General features: G+C 41.4%; 1 protein-coding gene across 1 annotated transcript; it reads left to right on the top strand.

The window, feature by feature from the left end:
* pnpla6 (patatin-like phospholipase domain containing 6) lies at positions 1 to 25,686 on the top strand. Its single transcript, XM_079220056.1, has 37 exons — positions 1 to 78; positions 1,347 to 1,438; positions 3,039 to 3,092; positions 3,344 to 3,431; positions 3,556 to 3,632; positions 3,775 to 3,863; positions 3,972 to 4,112; positions 4,403 to 4,562; positions 4,855 to 4,935; positions 5,352 to 5,480; positions 5,653 to 5,733; positions 5,998 to 6,133; positions 6,372 to 6,446; positions 7,447 to 7,547; positions 8,029 to 8,196; positions 9,688 to 9,765; positions 10,386 to 10,591; positions 11,010 to 11,141; positions 11,278 to 11,401; positions 12,193 to 12,306; positions 12,382 to 12,457; positions 12,586 to 12,735; positions 12,943 to 13,006; positions 13,235 to 13,403; positions 13,510 to 13,692; positions 13,904 to 14,022; positions 14,303 to 14,459; positions 14,678 to 14,794; positions 15,013 to 15,082; positions 17,691 to 17,807; positions 19,584 to 19,700; positions 21,532 to 21,680; positions 21,799 to 21,951; positions 22,826 to 22,942; positions 23,058 to 23,145; positions 23,415 to 23,554; positions 23,856 to 25,686. The coding sequence occupies exons 2-37, from the start codon at positions 1,388 to 1,390 to the stop codon at positions 23,928 to 23,930; spliced, it is 4,146 nt and encodes a 1,381-aa protein (XP_079076182.1). The 5' UTR covers positions 1 to 78; positions 1,347 to 1,387; the 3' UTR covers positions 23,931 to 25,686.
* Positions 25,687 to 26,834: the final 1,148 nt, after the last annotated feature.

Below are 26,834 nucleotides of genomic sequence, written 5' to 3'. Positions count from 1 at the left end.
AGCTTGTTGTCCCGGCCACAGCACATAGGCCTGTGTCAGCTGAATCTGTCCATTCTGGCAGATGTGGGCAGGGAACTGGTATGTAGCCGACCTGGATGAACTTTGGGAACTATTGTATCAGTATTGCTTCAATTATTGCTTCATTATTGCTTCAATTATTGTAGTTGCTCCATGATCACATCATTCTGGTTATACTGGGCGTGGTTATATAACGTTAAAGAGGAGCAAGCTGGGTTGTTAAAACGTTACAGTATGTAGAAGTACCTCTTTCTATGTAGGGTCGTTGTTTAGATGAGTGGTTAGAGAAAAGAAAAGGACAATTGGACCAACGCAAAAAAAAAAAAATACATTTCATTAACACGACTGTAGGTTGTCCCTAGTTTCTCAAAGAGACCAACATTTCAGATCATGTTCTTCTTCTCTCCAGCTTTTCTCACAAATCCATTAGGCTGTATGCTGGTGAAAACCTCTTCAAAACGACTGCAATCACTCACACATACAAGTATACAAATTGACCTGCTGAAAATGGTAACAGAAGAGCAAATTGTAGAGTAAAAACTATGGCCTGTTTTATTATGCTGCCTTTAATGTTCTCACTGAATCACCAATAGAAGTAACATTTAATTGGGACAGTAAGAGGATCATCCCCTAGGGAAGTGGATGGATGGATAAAAAGAGGGGATGGGGTTACCATCTGGATAGTTTTATCTAGATACCCTGCTGTGTGTCTGTATGACGGAGACAAAGCCTGTCACAGTAGGATGCAATCATTTGATCCCTCTCTGATTCTAGTACTCAGTTAAAGTGATTTTAAGGAGCGATTAAATATGATAATCATTGTTAAGAATAACAGAGACTTTCCAACCGCCTGCCTCGTAGCAAGACTTTCTTGTGAAACACATTTCCCACTGTTTTGCAGTAGATTGGAACAATGTAGTGTTTGTTTGTGTGCATGCGTGTCCATTGTTACAAAACCACATTTTCTTAATAAGACAACAAACTGTGCTACTGAGGTGATTTTGTAGTTTGCAGTAAATGAGAAAGGCCTTAAATAGCCAGACGTTGGGCAGCAGCCTTAAAGAAACTGCGGAGTCCTGAGGAGGAAATGGATTTTTGTGGGTGTCGAGTAAGGTGGCATCTGTCCATGGATGCAGCTGAAAAGTCAAGAAAAATATTTTGATTTCTGTACGTGTTTGTGCACGTAGGCCCATTTCCCCCTTTGATCGACCATTTTCGCAGCCGACATTCAACTATTCTATGTGCTTTTCCCACTGCGATGTGTCAAAATATCTTTCATGAAAGAGATGTGTGTGACATATGTTTTGTATGGTTGTCTTTGTTTCCAGTGGCCGTTGATGGACCATCCCTATGAAGAAACAGGGTCACAATGGGACAGAGTACCTCAGAACAAGAGGTCCAAGGAGACGTCACCAGCGAGGTCGGTTTGCTCGCTGCATTTATTTGCATGATGATAAAACAAATGGGGCACAAAACACAGCTCAAATATCGTGTATTAACTAATGAGCAAATTCACTAAGGTTACATGTTAAGTGACAATTACACTCCACAGATTGCGGCCATCTAGCAGCACGGCTGACAATAGCAGCTCATGACAACAAACCGCCTAACTAGCGTCAAACTCAACTCCACACAACTTTTTCCAAAGTTTCGTCCGTATGAATGTGGCTGGTGAACTCAGAACTTCTCTCCGAGCCGAACTTGAGAGTTCAAACGGCCTCAATTGCAGGTTAATTCACACGATGAAGCGGCCTTCCCCAAATCATTGGGGATTTTGAAAATGAAAGTTGCATCATTTTCTTATTGCTGACAGTTTGCTTACTAGCAACATACTTTGAGTTTATTGGAGCCATCACCTTTAGACTGTAAATTTGCTCCCACGTGAACACTTTCCACAATTGTATTTCCAAACTCCAATGCGCCTTCTTGAAGCCTCCAGCTAAAGCATATTTCTCTGTGCACATCCGGTCAGTGCACTCACCCATCTGCCGGCCTCGCCGTCAATATCCCCAGTGTCCAGCTTCGGCTTTTTTACTGCCAAATAACCATTAGCTCCTCACACACTAATCAATAACCACTGTTAACAGACATGTAGTCTCATTTGCTGAACAGCCAACACACACACACACACACACACACACACACACACACACACACACACACACACACACACACACACACACACACACACACACACACAGTATAACAAACAGGCTTATCTTGACCACAGGATCTCCTCTCCCTGCACTGACAGTCTTGCTTTGATGTGTAAAGAAGTGCTTAGTTTGGTGTTGAACTGATACATAAAAGTCAAATCAAGCCAAAATGAAAAGCTACTCAGCTGTCTATGAGTATTCTTCCTCTGTGTTTGATAGGAAATGCACATGATTATAAATAAGACGTTTCAGGCTTTCCACTTATCTTCTCGGTTTCTTTTATGCTTTGTCCCACTCTGCCTCAGCCAAAGTCAAGCGCCCTCAGTTTTCATTATGTCATGTTTTCAGCCCATGTGCTCCCTGCAGTTACAGGTTTGTTTCAATGCCTTCGTGGAAAAGCTTCACCCTTCACCTGGGCTGCAGTTAGCCATCCAGCCCTGGTTTGCTCTTTACAGCGTTCTATTTTGTAGCCTGTAAACCCAACAGCTTCACATCGGGAATCCTCCGTCAGTGCATAGGGAGTGGTGAGTTTTTAACAGAGTGAAAAGTGAAAGTAAGACGCAGGAGAAGACACATGGAAGGGTACAAGCGTGAAGAAGGTCAGATAATATGTTCACATCCTTCTCCTGTTGTTTCCCGGCCACTGGTAGGCAGTCACACGTTCCTGCCTCCAGGGCAAATCCCTTATTCACACATTCCATTACACTTCAATGGAAGTGAAACCTTCAGGCCCACACAGTTTTTCAGGCTCAATGTGCTGCAGGTGGTTGCAGCCATTGGGTATGCTACTAAGTAATTAGCACGTAGACATTTTGTTTGTTTATTTGAATTAGTCATTTTCCCGTTTTTTTCCTCCTACATTAGGACGGGTTTGATAACATCAAAATACTTGTGGAGGAGGAACTACAGACGAGCATGGTGAGTGCAGGAAATTGTATCACTGCCATGCCATTCATGTTTCACAATGGAAAGAGAGAGCCAGAGAATACAATGTAGCTCAATAATAGTTAGTTAATAGTAATAATGAAGTGATACTTCTAACACAAGTTAAATAATGTACAAGTAAATATCATTTCCGTTTACATTTTGATTTCAATGTTTCATTTTGCAGATTTGAACCTTTTACACACCTCAACAACCCTTCTATTCTTTTCTTCTTTTCTCCTCAGATGGTGGGGATGGTGATTGGTGCAGGCATCGCCATAATCCTCATTGCCATCCTCATCTTCTTCATCTTGCGGAGGATCCAGCTTCGAAGTCAGTATTTGTTGTGAAACGTATCTCGCCACCGAGAGTACGCAATGACGAGTCAACACAAAATGCACACTTGTTTATATTTCTATGGTAATTTTATTCTTCATTTCTTAAATTTTTGACATAGAAGCTCAGGAGGTACCCAAATACCGCTTCCGCAAGAGGGACAAAGTCATGTTCTATGGGCGAAAGATCATGCGCAAAGTGAGTGTGTGGCAAAAATAAATCCCTGTTGTAGTTATCACGGGCTGGCTTTGACCTCCAGTGAGCCGCATGCCATTGCTCTAGTTTCTTAGTCTACTGCTATCCCAGGAATACCTTTATAAACCAATACGTTTTTCAACAGGTCTCGCAGTCTACCTCTTCCCTGGTGGGTACATCCTCTTCCTCTCGGCAGCGCCTGAAGAAGCAGAAGATGCTTAGCATTGCCAAAAAGTACACCAGCTCACTCTCCAAAAATACAGCTTCTACTACTGTCATGGCCAGTTCTCTGTGAGTGGTTCACACTTACCCATCTATTCCCACTGCCTTTCTGCTGTGAAGGATCCTGCGCTTTAAGAAGGAGGTGCCCATCCTGCAGACCAAGGAGCCTCCTCCATCAGTGCTGGAGGCTGACCTCACCGAGTTTGATGTGGCCAACTCCCACCTCCCCTCTGAGGTGCTCTACATGCTCAAAAATGTCCGGTAGGTTTCTCTTCTTTGTCGTATCTGTGTTATTATCTACCGCAGTCTTCTGAAGTTGATTTGCATGATTGATAAGCTACTCCGATGAGACATGAGCCGGATGCCTTTGTGATGTTTGGTCCTGTTGTGCAGCGGTTGCCAAGCAAACCGTGCCAATAAAGCTCAGTTAATAGCATTCCATGCAGCTTAACACCTATTTTTTTGTATATACAGATGAGTGATTATACCTGTACACACCTGTTTGTGTGTGTGCACAAACCTCCTAACCTCTCTGTTGTCCTTCACGGCAGTGTGCTGGGTCACTTTGAGAAGCCCCTCTTCCTGGAGCTTTGTAAACACATGGTGTTTGTGCAGTTCCAACAAGGGGAGTACGTCTTCAGGCCGGGCCAGCCTGACAGCAGCATCTACGTGGTTCAGGATGGAAAACTAGAATTGTGCCTTACTGAAGGGGTACGCAAGCTTCTGTGTGCATGATTACATGTGAATTTCATGCATGTTTTAGCTGTTTTTGTTTGGGGATTACATTTTATTAGAATTATTTTTCTAATATGCAAAAACGTATTGTACATGAGAGCAAATCAAGGGGCTTACTTAACCATGGGAGTTCTGACTTTATCAGGGCATTAACATCTATTAACATTTGACTCAGATAATTTCATTAGGGAACTAAGGGGCTATGGCTGTTAGCAAACATTGCTTTTTTAACTCAAGTTGCCTGGTATGTCTTCTTCCCGTCTCCCAGGATGGCAAAGAAAGTGTGGTGAAGGAGGTGTACGCCGGAGACAGTGTCCACAGCCTCCTCAGTATCCTGGATGTCATCACAGTATGTCACACCCTTTTCTTGCAACACTCAAAAAGTCTCCACTGACGAGTGTGCTACGCCACACCTGTATACACAGATGCTTCTTCATAACGCACATGCACGTTATTCACACATTGTGTCGGACCGCGCCCACTTCCTCCCTCCTCACGTCATTCACATTAACCAGCCAACCTTTTCCAATGGCTTACATGTGACTCATCTACATTGATCTGTAGTTGTAATTAAGTGAAAAGCCGGTATCAAATTGCATGGAATTAATTCCCATCGTAAATGAAGTGTTAATACATTAAGATGTTTTAAATGGACTAAAAACAACAAGACTATACGAGAACCGACAAGAAAAAGCAGCCTCTCACATCAGAGCTTCTTAGTATGTGAACATTTTCCGAAGTATTCTTTGGGATATTTGTGTCCAGGGCCACCAGAAGCCTTACAGAACTGTGTCGGCACGGGCTGCAGAGGTTTCCACTGTCCTCCGTTTACCTGTAGAGGCCTTCCTCGCTATATTTGAGAAGTACCCTGAGAGCCTGGTGCGGGTGGTACAAGTGAGTTGTGTGTCTAATCCTCTTCATTATTTTTTTGTGTTTCTCTCCCTCCCTCATCTTTCGTTTCCCTTTTACTGTTGGTCAAAAATGTTTGCACTCTTAAAACTGAAGCGGATTTGATGATCAGTTTGCATTTATGGAAAACGACTCACTTCTTATGTTCTCTCTTTAGATTATCATGGTTCGTCTCCAAAGAGTTACAGTCCTAGCCCTGCACAACTATCTGGGGCTCACCAATGAGCTCTTTAGCCATGTAAGTTTAACAGACACACACACACACACACACACACACACACACACACACACACACACACACACACACACACACACACACCACAGTACACCAGACAGCCATGCAACCATCTGTTGGTGATGTGGTTTGGCATTTATCAGGAATTCTTCATCATTAGCTCAGTACACATGCTGTTTCAATTATGATTTGAGTCGCTGAATGCTAATGTGTGTCAGTTTCCACTCTCACACACATCATATCATACCATTCACACTTGTCCTACAGGAAATGCAGCCCTCGCGTCTGCCGCCTCCGTCACCTCACCCAACTCGCACCAGTCCCATCCGGCATGGCAAGCGCTTCGGCAGCCTGACCGTAACTGAGGAGCATCGGGAAGCTGCCGTTAAGGGAGAAGCTGCAGGTGGGGAAAAAAAAACTAGAAAGACTGTAATATAATATAAAAGTTGTAAATGACTTACTCTGTGAAATATAATTAAAGTCAATCTGCGATGTTGAAAACATGTATCTTAATTATATATTTATTGGATTCCATTCAAGCTTAAGTGTAAAAAAATCTTTATTCTCCAGTTTCCTTTCGTGTTACTTTTGTTTTTGGCTTCTTGTTAAAAAGCGTAATTTGTGGTTTCCTGTATGTGCAGGAGGGGAACAAGGGAAGGATGGATCCACAGTGCCAACTCTTAGCAGGACCATCTCAATGCCTGTGGACATTGCTGGTGAGGGACGTGTCTCCTGTTCAGAGAGACAATATTTTTATCATGTTCTTTAGTTTAATTAATAAACAGGATATGTTTTTACTGATGCTATTCTGATAAAGTACTTCTGTCGAGACATTGCGGAGATGCCAGGTGAAAGGGGTCAGAGTGTCCTAAAATCAGCCCACTCCCGGTTCTTACGATGTCATTCTTATCTACAATACACAATGTTTACCTGATCTTTGGACATGTTCAAATTATATTGAAAGCGATTTATTCAAACTATGAACCCCTGTAGTTGGCTTCTTTTTTATAAATAGTGTGTAACCTTGCTGTAGCTGGTTAAAAAGAGAGATTCTTCGTTCTGCTTTAAATTAAACAGTTAGAAAGGTTAAGAAAGTTACCATCACTCGATCAATCAAACTTTATTTGTATAGCATCTTTCATACAGGTTAGAGCACTTCAACATTTTACAATTTGAGACCAATGACAAGACAATAAAATGATAAGTGTCATATAAGATCATTTAAAGTTATAATAACTCTACTAGTCGTAAAACAGGGTGGAATAAAACCTAGCTGAATAAAATATAATTAATATAAATATGCATTATACAACTTTCAATATAGATATAAAGTGGAAAAAAATTATAATGTGAGGAGAAAAAAAGAAAAGCCCTGGCTGAATAGATTGGTTTATCTTCACAGCTTGCGGCACGTAAACACAGAGACATTTATTGCATGAAGACATAGATGTTGAAACATGATAGCCAGCAATGAAATCATACTGAGAGCAAACTGCAGTCTTTTTGCCCACTTCTTCTTCTCACTATTGCCTTTATGACAATATTGGTAGAAAGGTCCACCATGCTAAGCTTGGCCAAAGTTGCAGAAATTTAGATTTCATTTGTTTTGAACTCTGCATCCATTTTGGCTATATGGCATGTGTTGTAACTCCTTTGCTTCGATGGAAACCTGTGTATAAGGTATTAAAGACTGGATATTTATTTTTGTCTGTGCAGGTATGCAGAAAAGTCTGCGATCGGACTTTGACATGGCATACGAAAGGGGGCGGATATCTGTCTCTGCAGAGGATGGCAACACCCCTCCTACGTTTACTCGGGTTAGTACGCGGCAGACTCTGGAGACACAAATGAGATAAGGTTGAAAATTGGGTAGTCGCACCGGAAGTTACAGTGGTCCTTCAAAACCAAGACGAAAAGTCCGCAACAGGGCATAAATAACAACAAAGTAGTCTAGTACATTGTCAAGTGCTGGACATATTTAACATGTCTTTCTGAGGCTCCTAAAATGTTTTCTTTCTTGAGAGTTTTTTTTTCATTTTTCTTTTAAAGAAATGCTCTCAGCTGTTTGGTATTACAATATTTGTATTGGTCCATAACATTCTATAAGTGACCACGTAAACGTGAATAGATCAGTCGGTCAAGAACACGCTATTATCTGACATACATCAGATTATAAATGACAGATTTAGTTAATTATCTCATCACGATAATTCGTAGTTAATTAATATTTTTTTAGGGACAGATTTCAGATCTTATGTTTATTAATTTGTACTTGTATGATTCCAGTGTGTGTCCCAGGACCAGCGGGAGAGGAGGGTGACAGTGGACGAGGTTCCCTCAGGGATCTATCTGTACCCAGAGGAAGAGTCGGGAGTGGACAATATTTTTACACCTGTATCCAGTCGATCCACTGCTGCTTTGTTTGAGGAGGCTCAGAAAGAGATCCTCAAACTCATGAAGATTGAGGTTTGTTTAATTCTTTTGATTACTGATAGTGTGTCTGTGTTATGGTGTAGTGGTAACACATGGCACTGAAGTAGAATGTCACAGACACTATTGAAAAGAAAGAGCAAATATTTCTCATATGCTATATTACACAATCTGAACTAGTAACAGTTCATCAAATCATAGACGCATATCTATATGACTGTATCTGGATGCTTTCCAAAATCAAGCATAAACACTCAAAGACCTGTTTTCATAGAGTGTCTTTTTCTGGCACCCGCAGGTGATGAGTGACATATTTGCATTAAGAACAGAACACATTCATCACACAGCCCATGTGATGAATGTGTTCTGTTCTTAATGCATGATGGAGCTTTATACCTATATTGTCATAAAGGCAAAAGAGTATACAAATTAAAATAATACATGACAGGAAGATATTTTAAGGCGTAAAGTACCATGCTAGATGTATCTAAAATATGTCAAGTGCTGTTTCCATATCATCACATTAGTTTTTTTAAGCATTTTTCAGATGAAGCAGTCAAACTACTGCAAGTAAAGCTGGATCTAAACATGCAGTCAGTGCTAACAATCATTATATACGGTATACTGTACGACCGAATTCTCAGGGATTAAGAAATAATAGTAGGCTCATTACACTATTCTTTTTTTCCCCTCAAGTGAGCACATTGTCTCAAATCACCCAGGAGCATCTGCTTAAGGGGGTCAGTCAGCAAGCCGACTCTGGAGGAACCAGTTCCAACACACAGGAACAGCTCATGTCTCAGCACACAGGTGCTGAGACATGAGCTGTTCCTGTGTGTATGGTTGTATGTAAGAAATAAATATGAATGCTAAATACGCTTAAAAAAACAAACAAACAAAAATAACCTGATGACAAGCCAGAGTTCAGCTGAACTGGGACACGGGTAACTGTAACACATTGTAGCTCAGGGGGATGAGTCGTCGTCCAGTAACCACAAGGTAGCCGGCTCGATCCCCAGTCCCCCCATAGCTCACATGTCAAGTGTCCCTGAGCAAGACACTGAACCCCCAGCTGCTCCCCGGGCGCCCCACAGGGCAGCCCACTGCTCCCTAACCAAAGATGGGTCAAATGCAGAGAAGAATTGCCCCAAGGGGATTAATAAAGGATAATTTCTTCTTCTTTTTTTTTTTAAATTGCTCAACTTCTCCGCGCTACATCCATGCAGATTGAATTCGAAAGCAGTTTTTAGCATGAGTTATATACACACAATTTCTGTAATATGTGGTAAACCCACTCTGTGTGTCACTTGAGTTGGTATTGCTACATCTAATATTTCAAAACATCATGTTTGTGTAACTAGATCAAGCATATAAACTGAACTGAATGTTGCATAGCTGTCCGAGGCTTGATTTTCATCAACAAAGTAGAATGAAGACATTTCATCCACATTGTTCATCCACTTTGACTCCTTTGTTCCTTCCTGCTTGACTGGATTGTTTTTTCTTTGTCTTTCTTCTTAAATCCAGGACCCAGCCTTGCTAAATGGAAAAGTGACTCTGCACCACGCGAAAGCAGGAGCTGTCATAGCCAGACAGGGAGACCAGGTACTTAAAACACCAGACTTACTGGACCTGTTTTGGTTTTTTTAAAGATCTGTTTGACTTGTCTGCCTTTGTGGGGCCACTGCAGCTACTACAAAAGCAGTAAAGTTGAGGGGAAAAAGGAGTTTAAAGTTTTCAGGTTAGATTGGAAAGTGTATCAGATAGAAAGGCTCTAACGTAGTTCTAGTCTGATTAGTTTTACAGCCCCAAACATGATTGCCATGCTTAATACCGTAAGCATGTATTATACCAAAATAAATAAATAAACTTGTATTTAATAATTTTCAGTTGATAGCTCATAGGCATTAAATGCATTACTCTATTTTATACCTGTGTTCCTATTGTATTTCTTTATTTGCATACATGTCCTTATATACATATTTTATAACTTTTTTTAAGTTAGTCAAAACATTCAGATTCAAGTCTTACTTAAATTATGACTAAATATATAGTTATTGCGCTTTGCCTTTTTGTAGTGCAGTATAGTAGTAGTAGTAGTAGCAAGTATTTTAAGTAAATATACTTAATCATTGCAACAAAAAACGAAATGGCAGATAATACAGCAAACCTCTTTTCATCCGCCCCGCTTTCTGTTTTCTCTCCTTCCCATTTGACTCTTTTAGGACGCGAGTCTGCACTTTGTCCTGTCTGGTTGTCTTCATGTCTACCAGCGGATGATTGACAAGCAGGAAGCCGTCTGCTTGTTTGTGACCCACCCGGGGGAGATGGTGGGCCAGCTCGCTGTGCTCACTGGAGAGCCCCTCATCTTCACCATCAAGGCCATCCGCGACTGTACTTACCTCAAGATCTCAAAGTCAGATTTCTACGAGTGAGTTCATTGCCTTGGATGTTTTTTTGTTGTTGTTGTTGTTTTGTTTTTTTTTGTTTTTTTTACAGTTAACTTTCAGCAGGAATACAACTGAGTCTAACATTATGTGCCATCTATTAATAAAGCAACAGTGCCCCATTATATGTGCTACAATGCACATTCTATTAAAGCCCTTTCAATTTCTAACTGAAACTTTCTATCCAGACTAATTTGATTTGATTTCACATCATTGTGTTGGGTCCCAAAGCGTACACTGTTTCACATAAATACAAAGCACAACATTTAACCAAATAGCAAAACCATACATTGAACAATAGTAAAAGTGAATGCAATGCAAACAATTGAATCACTTCCAAAACTTTACTTGCAAACAATCTAAAGACTTGCTCATGCCTGTGCTGTATGCCGCCCCCTGCAGGATCATGAGGGAGCAGCCCAGTGTGGTGCTGAGCGCGGCTCACACAGTGGCCATCCGCATGTCCCCTTTCGTCAGGCAGATGGACTTCGCTATTGACTGGATGGCCGTGGAGGCCGGCAGAGCCCTCTACCGGTAAAACAAATATTTAGCTTCCTGTACTTGGTTGATTCCCTGTTTTTTTTTTTATTCGTATCACATCTTTGTTTATTTATTCAGTGTATTGATTTACTGTTTATTCATCATGGCTACTGTAATATCACATCCACAGACAGGACGACCAGTCAGACTGCACATACATTGTTCTGAATGGACGTCTACGTTCAGTCATCCGCAAGGCAAATGGCAAGAAAGAACTAGTTGGGGAATACGGCAGAGGAGACCTCATTGGAGTGGTGAGAACAAGTCTTTTCCCATCAGTCGCGGTCTCCGTCTGCCTGTAAAGGAAACCTCAGCTATCAAAATGATATATGAAGCTGAAAAAAAACATGTGCTATTATTGTGATGCCTTGATGAGCTGCTATTGTGCGTAGTGCAGTGTTTTTGTTTTTAATTGCTTGTCATACAATATGAGTAGATTTGACCACATCAGGACCATTTTAATAAGATGTATTGTATATATTAGTAGTTGAGCTGGACATGTACTGTATACTTAATACCTTCATATATTTTCCCACTATTTGGACTGAAATGACAAACCCAATCATGTTATTTGAAATGTCGAACAATTATTTATCATTATTATTATCAAGGCTTTACCAAATGTCTTTTATTTATTTTTTTCATCCGAAGCTGCTGTTGAGGTTTTCAAATGCAGCTTTGAATGTCTGTCGTCATATTTTATTTTGGGAATTTTAGAAATTATTGCTTCTACCTTTTTTAGAAAAAATGTTGACTTTTGAACTTAACAATGCTCTTGAGTTATGGAAATGTTTAGATCACACAAGTCGGAAACAATCTGACCAGCTCTGGAATCTAATTCTGCAAATAGTAAAATACTAATAATATTAGTGTAGCCTGACCTTTATCTGCAACTATGCAGAAATACTAAGTTTTAGCTGAATAGAATAGACATGAAAAAAAGTGCATTGATTTATAATTTGCTATGAATTAAGTTTTTGGTACAGCTCTACGTATTACTTTCTTATACAATTACATGTCATGGTGGACTTGCCTCATACTTTAGGTGGAGGCCTTGACCAGACAGCCAAGAGCCACCACCGTCCACGCTGTGAGGGACACAGAGCTGGTCAAACTGCCCGAGGGAACGCTCAACAACATCAAAAGACGATATCCCCAGGTCAGTGTCCTCCTCTTGATCCGGTTGTGGTTGTGCGTGCGGCTGAAACGGTACTGATGCTCGATGTCTGCTCAGGTGGTGACGAGGTTGATCCACCTGTTAAGCCAGAAGATTCTGGGGAACATGCAGCACGGTCGGGGGCCCTTCTCAGGTAAGGTGACGATAAGGAGCAATTTATGTTCTCAAAAAGATGCTCCGTCCCTCTGTCTTTGTGAGTCCAACCTGATCCATTTGACATATAGTATACTACAATTTAAACACTGTGATCCTGTCTTCCAGCTTCAGCCCTGAGTCTGCCCGGTATGACAGCCAGTGCTGACGTCACCAACCCTGCCAGCAACCTCTCCACTGTGGCTGTCCTGCCTATATGTGATGAGGTGCCGATCAACGCATTCAACCTGGAGCTCAGCCACGCCCTCAGTGCCATTGGTAGGCCCGCAGAGTTTGCATTTGTCCACAACAGCCCTTTTTCTTTTTTTAATCTGGGATTTCTCTTTAGTTCCTTGTTATACTATACATCTACATTACTTCCTCGTACAGATTAGAATACACATGGAAGTTTCACATTCTTTATAGGTTTATGTGTTCATACATTTTACAATGCCTCAGTTGTCTGCCTGTCTCTGTAACTTGTAGGACCCACTCTGCTATTGACCAGCGAAATAATCAGAGAGCGGCTGGGTGCCTCTGCTTTGGACAGGTCAGTTTAACAACAACTCAGTTCTGAGTCTCCTTAGGCATCAACACACAAGCTTTCCAGCTTCAACTGTTCCTAATTCTTTCTCTCCCATAGTTCTCCCTGTTTTTTTTCTGTTACATATTTTGGATCTGCTGTCACTTTCCATTCCTCTCAGGCACTGTCTGTTTTTTTTGGGAATCAACCCCCAGTTCTATAACATCATCCCTGTGTTTCTTTTGTATCCGTCAGTATCCACGAGTACCGTCTCTCTGGCTGGCTGGCCCAGCAAGAGGACATCAATCGGATTGTCTTGTACCAGACTGACAACAGCATGACACCGTGGACTCAGCGCTGCATCCGCCAGGCTGACTGCATCCTCATTGTCGGCCTGGGCGACCAGGAACCTACCCTGGGAGAGGTATGTGTGTCTCTAAGAAAGGAAAGGTAAAAGGGGATCCACATTTAAAAAGTAAAAAAAGTCTCTTTTCTAACTCTTGTCACCATCTTCTTCTCTTCCCCTACAGTTGGAGCAGATGCTGGAGAACACAGCAGTTCGGGCGCTGAAGCAGCTGGTGCTTCTGCACAAAGAGGACGGGCCGGGCCCCTCCAGGACGGTTGAGTGGCTCAACATGCGAAGCTGGTGCTCCGGTCATCTGCACCTCAAGTGTCCCCGCAGGGTCTTCTCCAGACGCAGTCCTAGTAAACTAGTACGACGGATACTTTTTATGAAATTGTACTACTTATATTCTGTATTATGGTATGGTATGCTATGCTCGCTAGAAGGTAGACCCATTGGTGAGGGGAATTCATTAGCCACTCCTTCATAGCTGTAAACTATGTGTGCAATCATGGATTAATGCACTTAATATGATTTCAGCTTTTACTGTATTTTCATCTGTATTTTCTTTGTTTGTGCAGAGGGATGTATATGAGAAGGTGTTTGAGAAAACGGCAGACAGGCACAGTGATTTCTCTCGGCTGGCCCGAGTCCTGACTGGAAACAGCATCGCCGTGGTGCTGGGAGGAGGGGGAGCCAGGTGAGCCACAACTATCAGTACAGACATGTGGAGAGCAGCTTGGGTATCACAAGTCTTGGCGTTGTCATGTTAACAATGAAGTCTACCTACTTGAAGTTAATATTATGAAACAAACTTGTCTTATCAAACTAAATTCAGATGACGAAAATGTACTTTTTTTTTTTTATGCCTAAGGAACATCTCAAGACATTCTTTACCACTTAGATCATTGGCAGATCATTTTAAGTAATTTAGTGTAACGGACTTTTGTTGAGATTTCTTTTTGTTTTCCCTCCTGCAGAGGCTGCTCTCATGTGGGTGTGATCAAAGCTATGGAGGAAGCAGGGATTCCTATTGACATAGTAGGTGGGACGTCAATCGGCTCATTCATTGGAGCGCTGTACGCTGAGGAGAGGAGTGCCGTGAGAACCAAACAAAGAGCCAGAGAATGGTCCAAGGTGCAACACACATCTATATGCATTATTAACATGTTAACTCTGGAAATGAAAAAGGTTTAATTTACCCAACAGTTTAATTATACTTCAAGTCAATGTCTTTCTATCCGTTTGAAGGGGAACGCCAAGTAACTGAAGAGAAGCGAAAATGGTATGGTTATAAACAGGTGGTTAATAATAGACTTGTGTCTGATTTCTCTATATTTTGTGTTGTTGAACAGGCAATGAACTCTGTATTCAAAACAGTCCTGGACCTGACCTATCCCATCACCTCCATGTTCTCTGGTTCTGCCTTCAACACCAGCATCTATAAAGTGTTCAAGGACAAGCAAGCCGAGGTGAGAGCTTGCTGTACAAAGTATTTCAAGAGTATTTCTGTACTGCTGCAGTAAAGTTTGCCAGAACATCTTGTTTTTGAAGTCACTAGGACAGTAGTTTTTTATATATATATATATATATATATATATATATATATATATATATATATATATATATATATATATATATTAATTACACACACACGGTTCATGACACTGAGATACTCTCTGTTCAACAGGACCTGTGGCTGCCATACTTCAATGTCACCACTGACATCACGGCCTCAGCCATGCGTGTTCACCAGGATGGTAAGTGACAGCTGAGCTGACTGCCGGGGCCGCCGGCCCTCTTTATCAAATCACTATTGTGATTGGCTTAAGTTTTTTTTTTTTAAAGTTCTTTTTTAACTTTAGATAAGCTCAAGGCGGTACTTTCTTCAGATATGCTCACATGAATGCAAACACACACACACACACAGATCAAAAACTAATTTAGGATGAAGGGCATGCGTAAATGCTTAAGTCAACATTTAACACAACTCAATCAATAATACTACTCTGAGAACTAATGAAATGTATATTCAACAGGGAGTAATGCTCGCAGTAGTCAGTCAGAAGTAAAATGGCACAGTTAATAAATCATATTACCTAACTGAATATATTGAAAGTCACTTTAGGCTCTGTAGCATTTAAAACGAATCAATTACGTATAACGAATTATACACTTATAAGTATTGTATTAGTCAGCACAACTTTGGGAAATACGGTATGGTATATGGTGTGTTCTCTGCTGTTGAATATGGCACTTAGCAGTTACTACGACTCTGTGTGGTGTAATAGTGACCACACCAGCTGGAGGACCTCGCAAGTCCGTTTTAAGTTCCTCACAACAAAATGTGTTTAAACTAGTAGAATGTAATGACTTTAATTCTAAAACACAATACTCAGACAACATTTTGAAAATAACTTCAGCCATTTACATCATGTTATAGAAGAATTGCAAGGAAGAGTATGTTTAGGGGTGGTAAAATAACCCAAATAAGTTGGAGTGGCCCGCCTGCATATATTGCAGCAACCAAAGCCAAATGCATTGCTTCATTTTAGTTGAAAAATCCACTATTTTGCCTCCATAAACATGCCAGTTACAATATTGGTTGGAGTATACCACGACCAAGGGCTTAGACAGGGATTTCACCAGATATGTACAAAAGAAGACATTATGTCGATGTTTATATGCTTGTGTCTGTATTTACTGAAATAATGAAACATGTGTTCAGTTTGACTTGCGTAAGAAATGCATCATCACTAACGTTAGCTAAAGTAGATCTATTCTGACCAACCCTGCAAATCCAGTGGGCCGTTTTATATGCCATGTACCACAATCTAATGCAAAAACAAATTGTAGCATTGTGCATTAAATAAAGCCATTGCTAGTTTAATTGTGAAGGCCGTATTTTGACTTGTTATAATTCAGGCTGAATACTGGATTTGACGGGTGTGTGTACTTATGTTTGCATGTGTATTAATTAACTGCTGGAGCAAAGCCTGTTCCTCCCTCTGTCTTATCGTTCTTATCATCAGCCTCTACCTTTTACTGCACTAGTTTCCTTCCTTTTCACTCTTCATTTCCTTCCTTTTTAATTGTTTTTCTTTTCTTTTCTGTTTCTATTAAACTTCCCAGCTTAACTTCTTCCGTTTCATACACTGAATTGAAAAACCTGTAGATATTTCATTGTTTATTTTGTTCATCATATTTGTGTCTAAAACGCCCAGATTATGCCTTCTATGTATATACCACTTCCGTCAGGTCTTTCTGCATATAGAGACATCACAGCATATCCATAGGATACGCCATAAACAAAATAACTTGCGTAGTCGCTGACTTCCCTCCCATGTCCGTGTCAACATGTAGGATCCAGAACACTCCACCCTGCTTTTCCTCTTGGCTTCTTGATGACATCCCACAATGCTTCTCTTACTCATCACTTCTGTAGTTTGTCTGCTGTGCTTTTGTCAAACAATGCTAGCGTGGTGCTATTCTAATGGGTGTAAGGAACAGTGTCATGAGTTGGCATTTCTTCCTTTAGTTTTATCTAGTGAGAAAAACCACCAAGACTCAGATCTTTCCTCTAAAACATTGTCCAGTTTCACTTTTCTCTTCAGTCTACATTTACGAGAATTTAGTTTACCGCCAAAAAGCACTTCTTTAAATGACGGACTCTCTCTCGCTCTTTCTCGCCCTCTTTGTCTTTCTCCGTCCTCCTGTCCTGCCTCTCTAGTGGTCTTTTTCTATCTCACCCTCGCTCTCTGTCTGCCTTCCTCCCACCTTCCTTGTCCGACCAGCCATCTAACAACGCTAATAACACTTTTTTTAATATCATTAATGAACTCATCAAACAAACCTTGCATTACTGTTTTCAGGTTGTAAAGTTAATTTACATACCTCTGGTGTCATTCATTCAACATATTTGTTGTCATTTATATCACAGATTAATTAAATTTAGCCTACGTTGTGCCGTTTTTAGTAAATGTTATTGTGTTGATATTTTGGTATCTTGTCATCATTCTGAACAAAGTCTATCATACTTCCTTCAACAGTAGAATAGTACAATTGAATTGGCCGTAGAGTGTGCTTTTATTTAAAATTGGCCTCGTACTAGAATTTACTGCATTCGGTTAGATACCGTAGTCATAAGTGAATCATTTTGTTGACAATGTATTCCCCTTCCTCTCTGACTTGCTCCTGGCAGCGTCTTGCACTCCTCATCGATGTTGCTGGCATTTCTTTCTCTCTCTCTGTATCAGTCTCTCTCTCTCTAGTCTCTGTCTCTCTCTCTCTCTCTCTCTCGCCATCTGTGACGTTGAGTCCGGCCCATATTTGATGTGTTCCTCCTTCTCCATCTCCATTTCCCGACAGGTTGCGTCTGGCGATATGTTAGAGCCAGCGCCTCCTACACCCCCTATTTACCTCCCCTGTGTGACCCCAAGGATGGCCACTTGCTTGTGGATGGTTGCTATGTTAACAATGTCCCAGGTCAGATTTTAAACGCCCGCTCACCACAACCTCCACCTCCATCCCTAAGTCGACAACGAACCACTCGGCTACCCTCCTACTCTTTCTTGTCCTCTCCCTCCCGAGTTCTCACTCGTAACTAACCCCACCCATGGAGCACATGGTTTGGAAGGAAAGACTAAATCCACTATTTCCACTACTATCCAGTGCCTCATCCTTCACTGGTACATATCAATAATTCAAATTGGCTTTTATAATTCTCACACACAGCAGACTTTCCAAAGTTAGCTTGGCGCCACCTGTGAATATAAGCGCTCACTTTCTTAGTAGATGTGAGGTTTTGCCCACGCATGTCTTGACATCTATGAGTCACGGAGAGATGCATGATGGACTGGCTTCTTCTGGCCCACTATGTTTATTTGTTTAACTTTTATCTTCCCCTTTTATAAATATAGAGTTCTGGATGCGGCTTGTAAGCACCACTGTACTTTCTTATTTTGATATAGTTACAAAAATGCAGTTGCTAACTTACAGGTAGCTCATTTTGGCCAAACTCAAGTGATTTTGATGTAGCTGGATTCTCAGTGTGAGATTTGGTGTAGAGAGCATACGGTAGTGCTTGTTTTGAGAAAAGGAAAGCTCTAGTGTTGAAGTTGACACTTACTGGAGATAGTGAATGGCTGCACCATGTCAACATCACATCTGTCTGTTGTTGTGGATCATTGTGTTTCGGTGGACTGACCTTCAGCTGGTTCCCATGAGGAGGTCCTTTCGAAATTCCTACCGTTTCATTTCAATCACCTCTACCTACAGGAAACATGTTCAGTCTCTCCTACACGGCACCTGTCCTCTCCCCTGGCTTCGCTTGCTTCTGTGTGCATGCCAGTGTAAAACACTGCGAGGCAATCAATATATTTATCATGAAAAAAAAGATATATATATATATATATATATATATTCTTTTTTTTATAGCATGTATTACTTTTTAGTTTTTTTTAAATATGTTTTAATTATACAGGAATATGTGTTCTGGATCCTGCTGTTTCACACCGTAGCTCCTGTACAAATGGAATAAAGCCCTTAAGTTACAATAAGTCTAGAGCAAACAAATGGAAAGCTGTAGGTGATAATATTTTCCCAAAACTCTTATTTCCGTAAAAGTATTTCTCCTCAGCATTCACACATTCTCCACATACAGATGTACCCCTTGCTTTTCTCTGTGGTGCTCCTTATCCTTCCAACCCATGCAGCACCCGTCCTGCTCCTGCCCCCTGCTGGCTGTGAGCTGGACTGCAGGACTGGGCAGGCTGGGTGCTTCCCTGCCATGTTCACGGTGAGAGCTCTCCAAACATTGTCACAACATCTGCCGCTGCTCGTTCTGGCATGTAGATCATTCAAAATACAAAATACATGATTGGTTTCAACTTGAATATACAGGATCTGTTGATTTTGGCTTTGGAAAGGAGCTGTTGCTGAGAAACGCTGATGTTGTCACACTGTTTGGAGATCCAAACTGCCTTGGTGCTCTGTGATGGTTGCCATTTACTTTTTTACCTTACGCACGCACAGGGCTCTGTGCAAGGTAACAAGGTTTGCAGTGGTGTACAGCAGAGTCTAAAGGTGGGCAGAACCACAGTCCTAGCCTTTGCAGGGATCGGCTACCTTCCTTTGTCCGACCTCCCTCTGATGTTGGGATTGCGTTCTGTGTCGAAACTAACCTGAAATGTATAGCAAACATTATTGAGATGTTATCCCCCTCCCCCTTCCTCCTCCCTCCTTCCCTCCCTGGTGTGTCAGGCTCTCTGTGGCGCTATGTACGTGCGAGCATGACCCTCTCTGGGTACCTGCCGCCTCTCTGCGACCCCAAAGATGGAAACTTGCTAATGGACGGTGGCTACATCAACAACCTGCCAGGCAAGTAGAGGTGGACCCCCCCCTCCCTTCACCCCCCAGCACACAGTCCTCAATGTCCACTAAACTCCTGTCCCCCAGAGGAGGGTTTGGTGGAGTGAGGGACGGGGATGATTATTATGAGGGGTTATAATCAAGTTGTTAATAGGCTGGGTAAGTATATTGACATTGGCTTGTCTTGATGCTAATTGAAGGAAGTCTGGTGGTCCTAGAGGAGTGTGCTAAGTTTTCCCTGTCTAAATATTGAGCCGGTTCAAACCATCAAATTAAGAAGAAAAAATACATTCAATCAATCTTAATTAATCAAACACATTTTTAAAATATAACAATACAAACGGATTGAGCTTTATCAGAATCTGTAAAATTCAGCATTGCTAGATGGGGAAAAAGTAAGCATTTAGAATTAAATTGAAACGGGATTCAATGATGAGGTTACACTTAAATTAGTACCACATTGAAGAGGTGGGTATGATATTTGTCTGTCAAACAGCCTGGTGTCAAAAAGTTGTAGGATTTAAAAATCGTAAGAGGGAGGGACTACCTCTTTTTTTTTACACTTCTGAAATTTTAAAACTAGAGTGATTTTGCAATTCTTTTTGGCAGAAGACACCAGTCTGCTTTGAGAAAGTCTGGTTCCCTTCATGTTGAAATGAGCACTTTTCTGTAGAGCTGGGTAATAAATAAATAAATAATATCGTTAATTGACTTTTAACATAATCATACGGTGGTTATTTGATTGTATCATGTCATCATTCTGTCAATCAAATTGTAGTTTAAAACAAAACAAAATTAAGTTTTAGTTTTACACTTATGAGGAGCTCAGCCTCATGTAAAGCATAACAGTTATGCTTTGAACTTCAGTTTGATTGTTTTCTACAGGATTATACATACATTGGATACATATTGTAAAATCATTGGTATGGGAAAATATCCCTCTTTATTATAATGATTTTCAACATTTGGCCCAGCCCTACAGTAATTATACTGAAGCTTCATTTTAGATTTGTCAGTATTTGCTTCCATTTCAACCGGAGGAAAATGTAGTGCAATCTGTTAAGAACGAGGGGGCAGCTGTTTTTTTTTTGTCTTCGGATCATTGAATACATCCTCACACTTTCCTGTTATGTTAACAGAAATAAGACTTTAAGTGAGACATGTAGCTTTCAATATGGTGCGCAGATGAAAACTCCCCCGAGTCCGTCTCTGTGTAGTAATGATCAAGAATGTTCTCCGTACCGGTGAAACACGGCCATTTGTCACAAAGCCCTGGACTGAGCCGTTGTAATACCCTACTTGGTATGAGAATAATGACACTAATGTGTATTATTATGTCTCAAGCAATACTCAATCTTGAGGTTTGTGATCTATGGTGCTTTCTGGGCCCAACGATTGATCCAACTAAAGGGTGCCTTGAAAAATCAACTTGCTTATTTTCTGATGGTTTCTCTGGCTTCTTTCTTGGCACTCTGGATCAGTGTGCTGGGCTCGTGAGATGTTTTCAGCTTTGTTTTGTCTTTGAAAAGGCTCAACACCACACAAATGTTCACTGCCCCAATGCTTTTTTGGACACTAGCAAGTCAACGAGAAAGTTTTTTGGTCACTAATTGGCTATAAATGTGTGTCTGACAACTTAAAAAAGATGATATTTTTGTGGCGTTAGTCTGTTTGAACATTGTGGCTCGTGAAATGACCGTCTAGAGATGTTATCCTGAGACGAGCTTAATAACACAGAATCCACTGTCTCACCATCTCTGCTGCTGGATTCTGTCGTGCTGTGTTGGTACGTCTGTGTGCGCGTGTGTGAATGCTGGTGTATGCGCTACACGTCAAACAGCGGACATTGCGAAGAACATGGGGGCCAGGACCGTCATTGCCATCGACGTGGGGAGCCAAGACGAGACCGACCTCTGCAACTATGGCGACAGCCTGTCTGGCTGGTGGTTGCTGTGGAAACGGATCAATCCTTGGGCAGAGAAAGTAAAGGTACAGTACGGGTGGTTGCTGCTGAGTCTGCAGATTTAGAAATATTTCTGTTGGTGATTGTGGTCCTGACATGATACTGACCCCATCGTTGTGGTCCTGACATCATCTTCTGCTACAGGTGCCAGACATGGCAGAGATCCAGTCTCGGTTGGCCTACGTGTCTTGTGTGCGGCAGTTGGAGGTGGTGAAGAAGAGCGCCTACTGCGAGTACATCAGACCGCCCATCGACCGCTTCAAGACCATGGACTTCGGCAAGTTTGACGAGATCTATGTGAGTTACTTCATAGATATTGTTGTTTTTGTTTGTTTGTCCATACACTGCATTAGCAAACATGACATGTTAATTGTGATGCCCTGATTCATTCACTGCAAGCGAATGAGGGCACAGTTGTATTGATGGTGACAAGTGTGAGCCGGATTGATTCATTTCGCAAAGAGGATGTTGCTACTCGGGTATCAATCCATGTGCATCTGTTATGAAGACTGATGTATAGATATTACTGTATAAAAAGATGCAGTCAATACTGTTAACATCATGATCATAGACGAATGATTCAATAAAAATGGGCTCAAGGTAGTGCAGTGTCCGTCGGTGTAATTTGGACACGTGCAGTATTAATAAACCTTGATAAACAGCAACAGGGATCTGTGTAGCAGTGGGCCTGCGGCCTGAGTCGAGCATGTGGTCTCCATCGCCTTTAGCGGCCGCAGCTCATTGACAGTTCACGTTTGCTGCTGGATAAAGTAACGTTAGAACCAGCCTCCTCTCTACTTCCCTGGAGACGATGAGCGATCAGCGGTTCTCAACAGCGCTGCGAGCAGCACTACCCGGAGCGAGCAGCACTACCCGGAGCGAGCAGCACTACCCGGAGCGAGCAGCACTACCCGGAGCGAGCAGCACTACCCGGAGCGAGCAATCGGCCCGTTCCGAATGAGCACTGCACTCGTTTACGCCCACCCAAGCAGCACATCTGCAATACAGTTTGAAGACGTCTGTCCTCATGAAGGGTGGATGATTTACACTGTAAATGTTCAAATGCCAGGCACTGCATATGTGTCATGTATGTCATGTAACAAAATAAACAACAAAAAAATGCATCATCATCGGTTCAGAGTACCTTGTATTTCTGTTTCATCCACGTCAGGATGTGGGCTACCAGCACGGCAAGCTGCTGTTTACTGGCTGGGCCCGAGGCGACATTATCGAGAACATGCTGAAGGACCACCGCTCAGCCGACTACAACGACAGCAAAAGAACTGACGTAAGAACAGCACTTGCACCACAAATGATATGTAATGTGGTTGATGTATAACTAAATGCATGTTCACCATCAACATTTTTATGTCTGTGTATAATGATTTTCTTTTGTCTTGTAGTCCTGCTCGTGTCCAGGAGCTGACTTCACTGACCTTGCAGAGATTGTATCCAGGATAGAGCCAGTCCAAAGCTACGTAGCTGCAGAAGGTAAACGATCACTTGCCAAGTCATTATCTTTATCTTTTAGAGCGGCTTAAATATATATTAAAAGTCCTTTTTAGAGCAGTGTCCTCCTATAGATGTACAGTTCCCCCCCTCAGGATCACGTCTGATTTAACGAGTGTAATAAATAGTCTGTTTTAATGAAGTACAGTGGGAGATGTCCCTGATATTTTATGGGTGCTATCTAAACCAGGTGGCTCAGTCACACAATAAATTCTCTCTCCGTAATATGTCCTCTAAATCTTTTCATTCAGCAGAGGAGTCCGACTGTCTGACAGAGAATGAGGAAGACGGGATGGACACGGTGAGAGAGGAGGAGGGGGAGGAAGAAGAGGAAGAGGACCTTGAGGACAACTCCCCTGGAGAGTGGGGCCAGAATGGAGTCTTTCAGACTGTAAGCACACGAAAACATGACCGATCCATATTAAATAGATGTTCTTCTTCAATGCCATTGTAACGTTTTAGGGATGTTTAAAATACGAATTTGGCCAATAGCTAATGCCAATGTTTTTGGGGGGGTTTAATGTTTTAATGTTGCCAGTTATTCCCCCTTTTGTGCCAGAGAAAAAAAGAAATCTATGGAGGTATATTTGGGGAAAAGACAGCACTGTTATGGGGTCTGTAAGACATTGGTATTAGCATATATCAATGTCACTGTGACATATTGAACAGGTCAAAAATAACTCTCTCTGCAGGATGAGGAGAAATCAGTGAGGCAACGCAGGAAACTCGCCAGTGACTCCAACACCTCTGAAGTCTCTGACTGCTGACAGAGGGCCATGGAGGACTAGAGGGAGACGAAATAAGACCGAGGGCCAAATTACGGGTCCATGAACTGTCAAGGCTAGAGACTTGGACACCACGCTCAGCTTCTGCGACTTCTGAAACTCTGAGATACCGCTTTTGTTTTTCTGCAGGAAATCGTTCATGCTCTAACTTATTGACCCTTCGTTGCGTCGAGTGGCTTCCTCCTGGCTCTCACACTGGCCTCATCGGTTCACCATCTAAAATGAAAATTTACGGCCTTGAAAAAGAACAGTTTTTCCCACCCAGCGGTTGCTCTTATCGCTTTCACACCAAACCCATCACCAGAATCCCTGCCTGCCAATTCCCAAACCTGCCAAAACTCGGGACTCCCACAGTAATCAACACAACAAAACAGGGACACTTAAAACTTCCAATTCAATCCCCTGTTTGAAATGTCCATAAAGACCCTGTCTGTCTCTGAGTCTTTACGTGTGTCTCTAACGTCGGTACATCTTCATTGCACTCCATTTTTGACAATTTAACATATTACATGGGCCTTTTATTTCTTGTGTGCGCATGTTCAGATGAGTTTGTATATTTTGCCCGTGTGTTAGGATGACTGTTTGCTGTGATTTGTTGAAATGATATAAGGACACTGAAAAGAAAAATAAGATATACATACAATAGACCTGTAGTTGAAAAAAGATAGGTGTAGGTTATGTTCATGTTGACATCAAAGTAGACTTTATGATGAATGAACAGAGCAAAACGAGGATCGATTGAAATTAGGAGACATTGAAAGAATGCGTTTATGAATTAAGAGAGTTTTGAACTAAAGTAAGGAAATAAAAGTGTGTGAACGGATGAAAAGAGATGGACCAGTGAGTTAAGTTTTGTTTTAAGTTATTTTAATTCACCCAGAATAGAGAAGAGGGAGCCTGATGCACTGTGGGTAGACTAAACTTTCTGGACAGATGGAGAACAGATGGAGAACAGAAGTTGTGATGAAAATGAAGGATGAATGAGATGATTTCTTTGAGTGGATGATGTTGTGTCTGTGTGTGTGAGATGTAGTGTTTCAGCTGTCGAAGTTTGAGCTGATGCCAGATAAAGACGATGCCTTTTCAACCAGTGTTCGATCCACTCACAGTGACTGTGGAGATGAGGGCCCTCACTACTTAGCGGAACAGCGTGTGCGCGCCTTTGCTTGCACACATGCCGTACTCAAGGTTCCTGCGTATAGCGGACAGCAAGGTGTGTGTGACGGTGCATCTGAGACTGAACAGTGATGAAAAACTGCATGTAGCCATTAAATTATTGTTGGATAATAAGCAGAAACCCTGAGTACTCTTGAGCTTCGTATGGGCAGAAATTCACCTCATTTAACAATTAACACTTGATTAACATGGACCTCTAGTAGATTGTAACAAGAGTATATGATGATATACACAATGTTGATATTCATATATGTATATGAGGTGGACATTTGTAAGTTGATGCTTTGCTGCAAAACAAGGGAACCTACACCTAAACATAGGGTTTTTCTCTTTAAATTAATTCACTTTTATTTATATGTGTTAACTACATGCTTTTTAAAGAATGATTTTCTTATTTTTTAGTTTTGGGGTGGGTGGATGTTTTATTTGAATTAACCTGGCTTTAGCTGTTTTGCACTGAACTATTTGAAATATTCCTTGCTCAGACGACAACCTTGAGTTGTCGAAGGGAATTCAAAGAATAAAAACAGATGATAATTTAATATGCATATTGAAAAATAAAAATAATATGCAGTAAGTCTTGTGGCATTCGTCCTTTTTTTTAAAGCTGACAACTGTTTCATAATGAACAAATCACATTTTTACCTTTCTTTTCCATAATATTGAATAACAATTGAAAACATCAGATGTTGATGAACATACACCTATACATTCTATGTCAATAATTGTTCCTCCATATATTTATAAAATTCACATGCTGTTAGCTAAAGTGCGTTATGCTAAATGCTATCGTCAACATGCTAATATGCTCAAAGTGACAACGTTTCTGATTGGTTCCCAATTCCAAGAGCGAGGAAAGATAAAAAATAGAAAAGAGGAGGGCGGAGTGCTGCAGAGATTGTGAACGTTACTAAAGAAGTATTTCAGTTTAGTGTATGTATGCTTTTAGTTGTTAAATTCAATGAACGGAAACCAATGGTGCTCAGTGCCCGTCGGTTATCGCGAGAGGTATTATTATCTTGACAAACACGCATTAAGCATCTTTTGGTCCAACAAATTATTTGAGTAGAATCTGTGCCGTGACACCTTTTTAAACCGTTGTTCAGGGTGTTAGCATGGCAATGCTAATTAGCGTTAAACACAACACACAGCTGAGGGGACGTCATTATGTCGTTGCTTGTATTTGGTCATTAACTTTTTAAAGTTATTTCTGTGGGGAAATGTCTGCGCCCAAGTTAATGGCAAACCACCTCCAGTTCATATTTGCCAATACATTTAAGGGAAAATACAACTGTCATCCTCCTGGTGGAGCTGAAGGAAACGTTGGGGGGGTTCACCCTCTGACCACCATGAATGTCTCTCAACAATGTCATGGCAAGCTGCCCAATGGGTGTTGAGATAGTTTAGTAGCAATCAATAAAGTAATCAAATCAAACCTGTTCAGAGCGTCTAATGTGAGACGTACTATAGATAACAATATGTTCATGTGATGTTAATAACCTGCTGTTAGTCTTCAGATAAAGACAAAGCACCTGACTGAGAGTGCAGATTTTATGATCATTATCTGCTCGCTGCCAGTTATTTCCATTAGAAAAGACCTAACCTCTGAACGTTCATGGATGCAGGGTCATCTATCTGACACACCCTTTTCCTTTGACCTAATATGGAGCTTTAACTGTGCTCTGAGGCTAATCTCTCCATCACAGAATC

Source organism: Taurulus bubalis (assembly GCF_910589615.1).
Source record: "Taurulus bubalis genome assembly, chromosome: 6".
NCBI classification, from domain to species: Eukaryota; Metazoa; Chordata; class Actinopteri; order Perciformes; family Cottidae; genus Taurulus; species Taurulus bubalis.
This window is presented reverse-complemented; position numbering and strand designations above follow the sequence as displayed.

Bases quoted from the DNA above. Each gene is read 5' to 3' on its own strand.
- pnpla6 (XM_079220056.1), top strand. From the start codon at position 1,388: ATGGGACAGAGTACCTCAGAACAAGAGGTCCAAGGAGACGTCACCAGC. The intron at 3,864-3,971 runs GTACACCAGCTC...TCTGCTGTGAAG, and splicing joins ATGCTTAGCATTGCCAAAAA to GATCCTGCGCTTTAAGAAGG. The intron at 8,197-9,687 runs GTTTGTTTAATT...TCTTAAATCCAG, and splicing joins TCAAACTCATGAAGATTGAG to GACCCAGCCTTGCTAAATGG.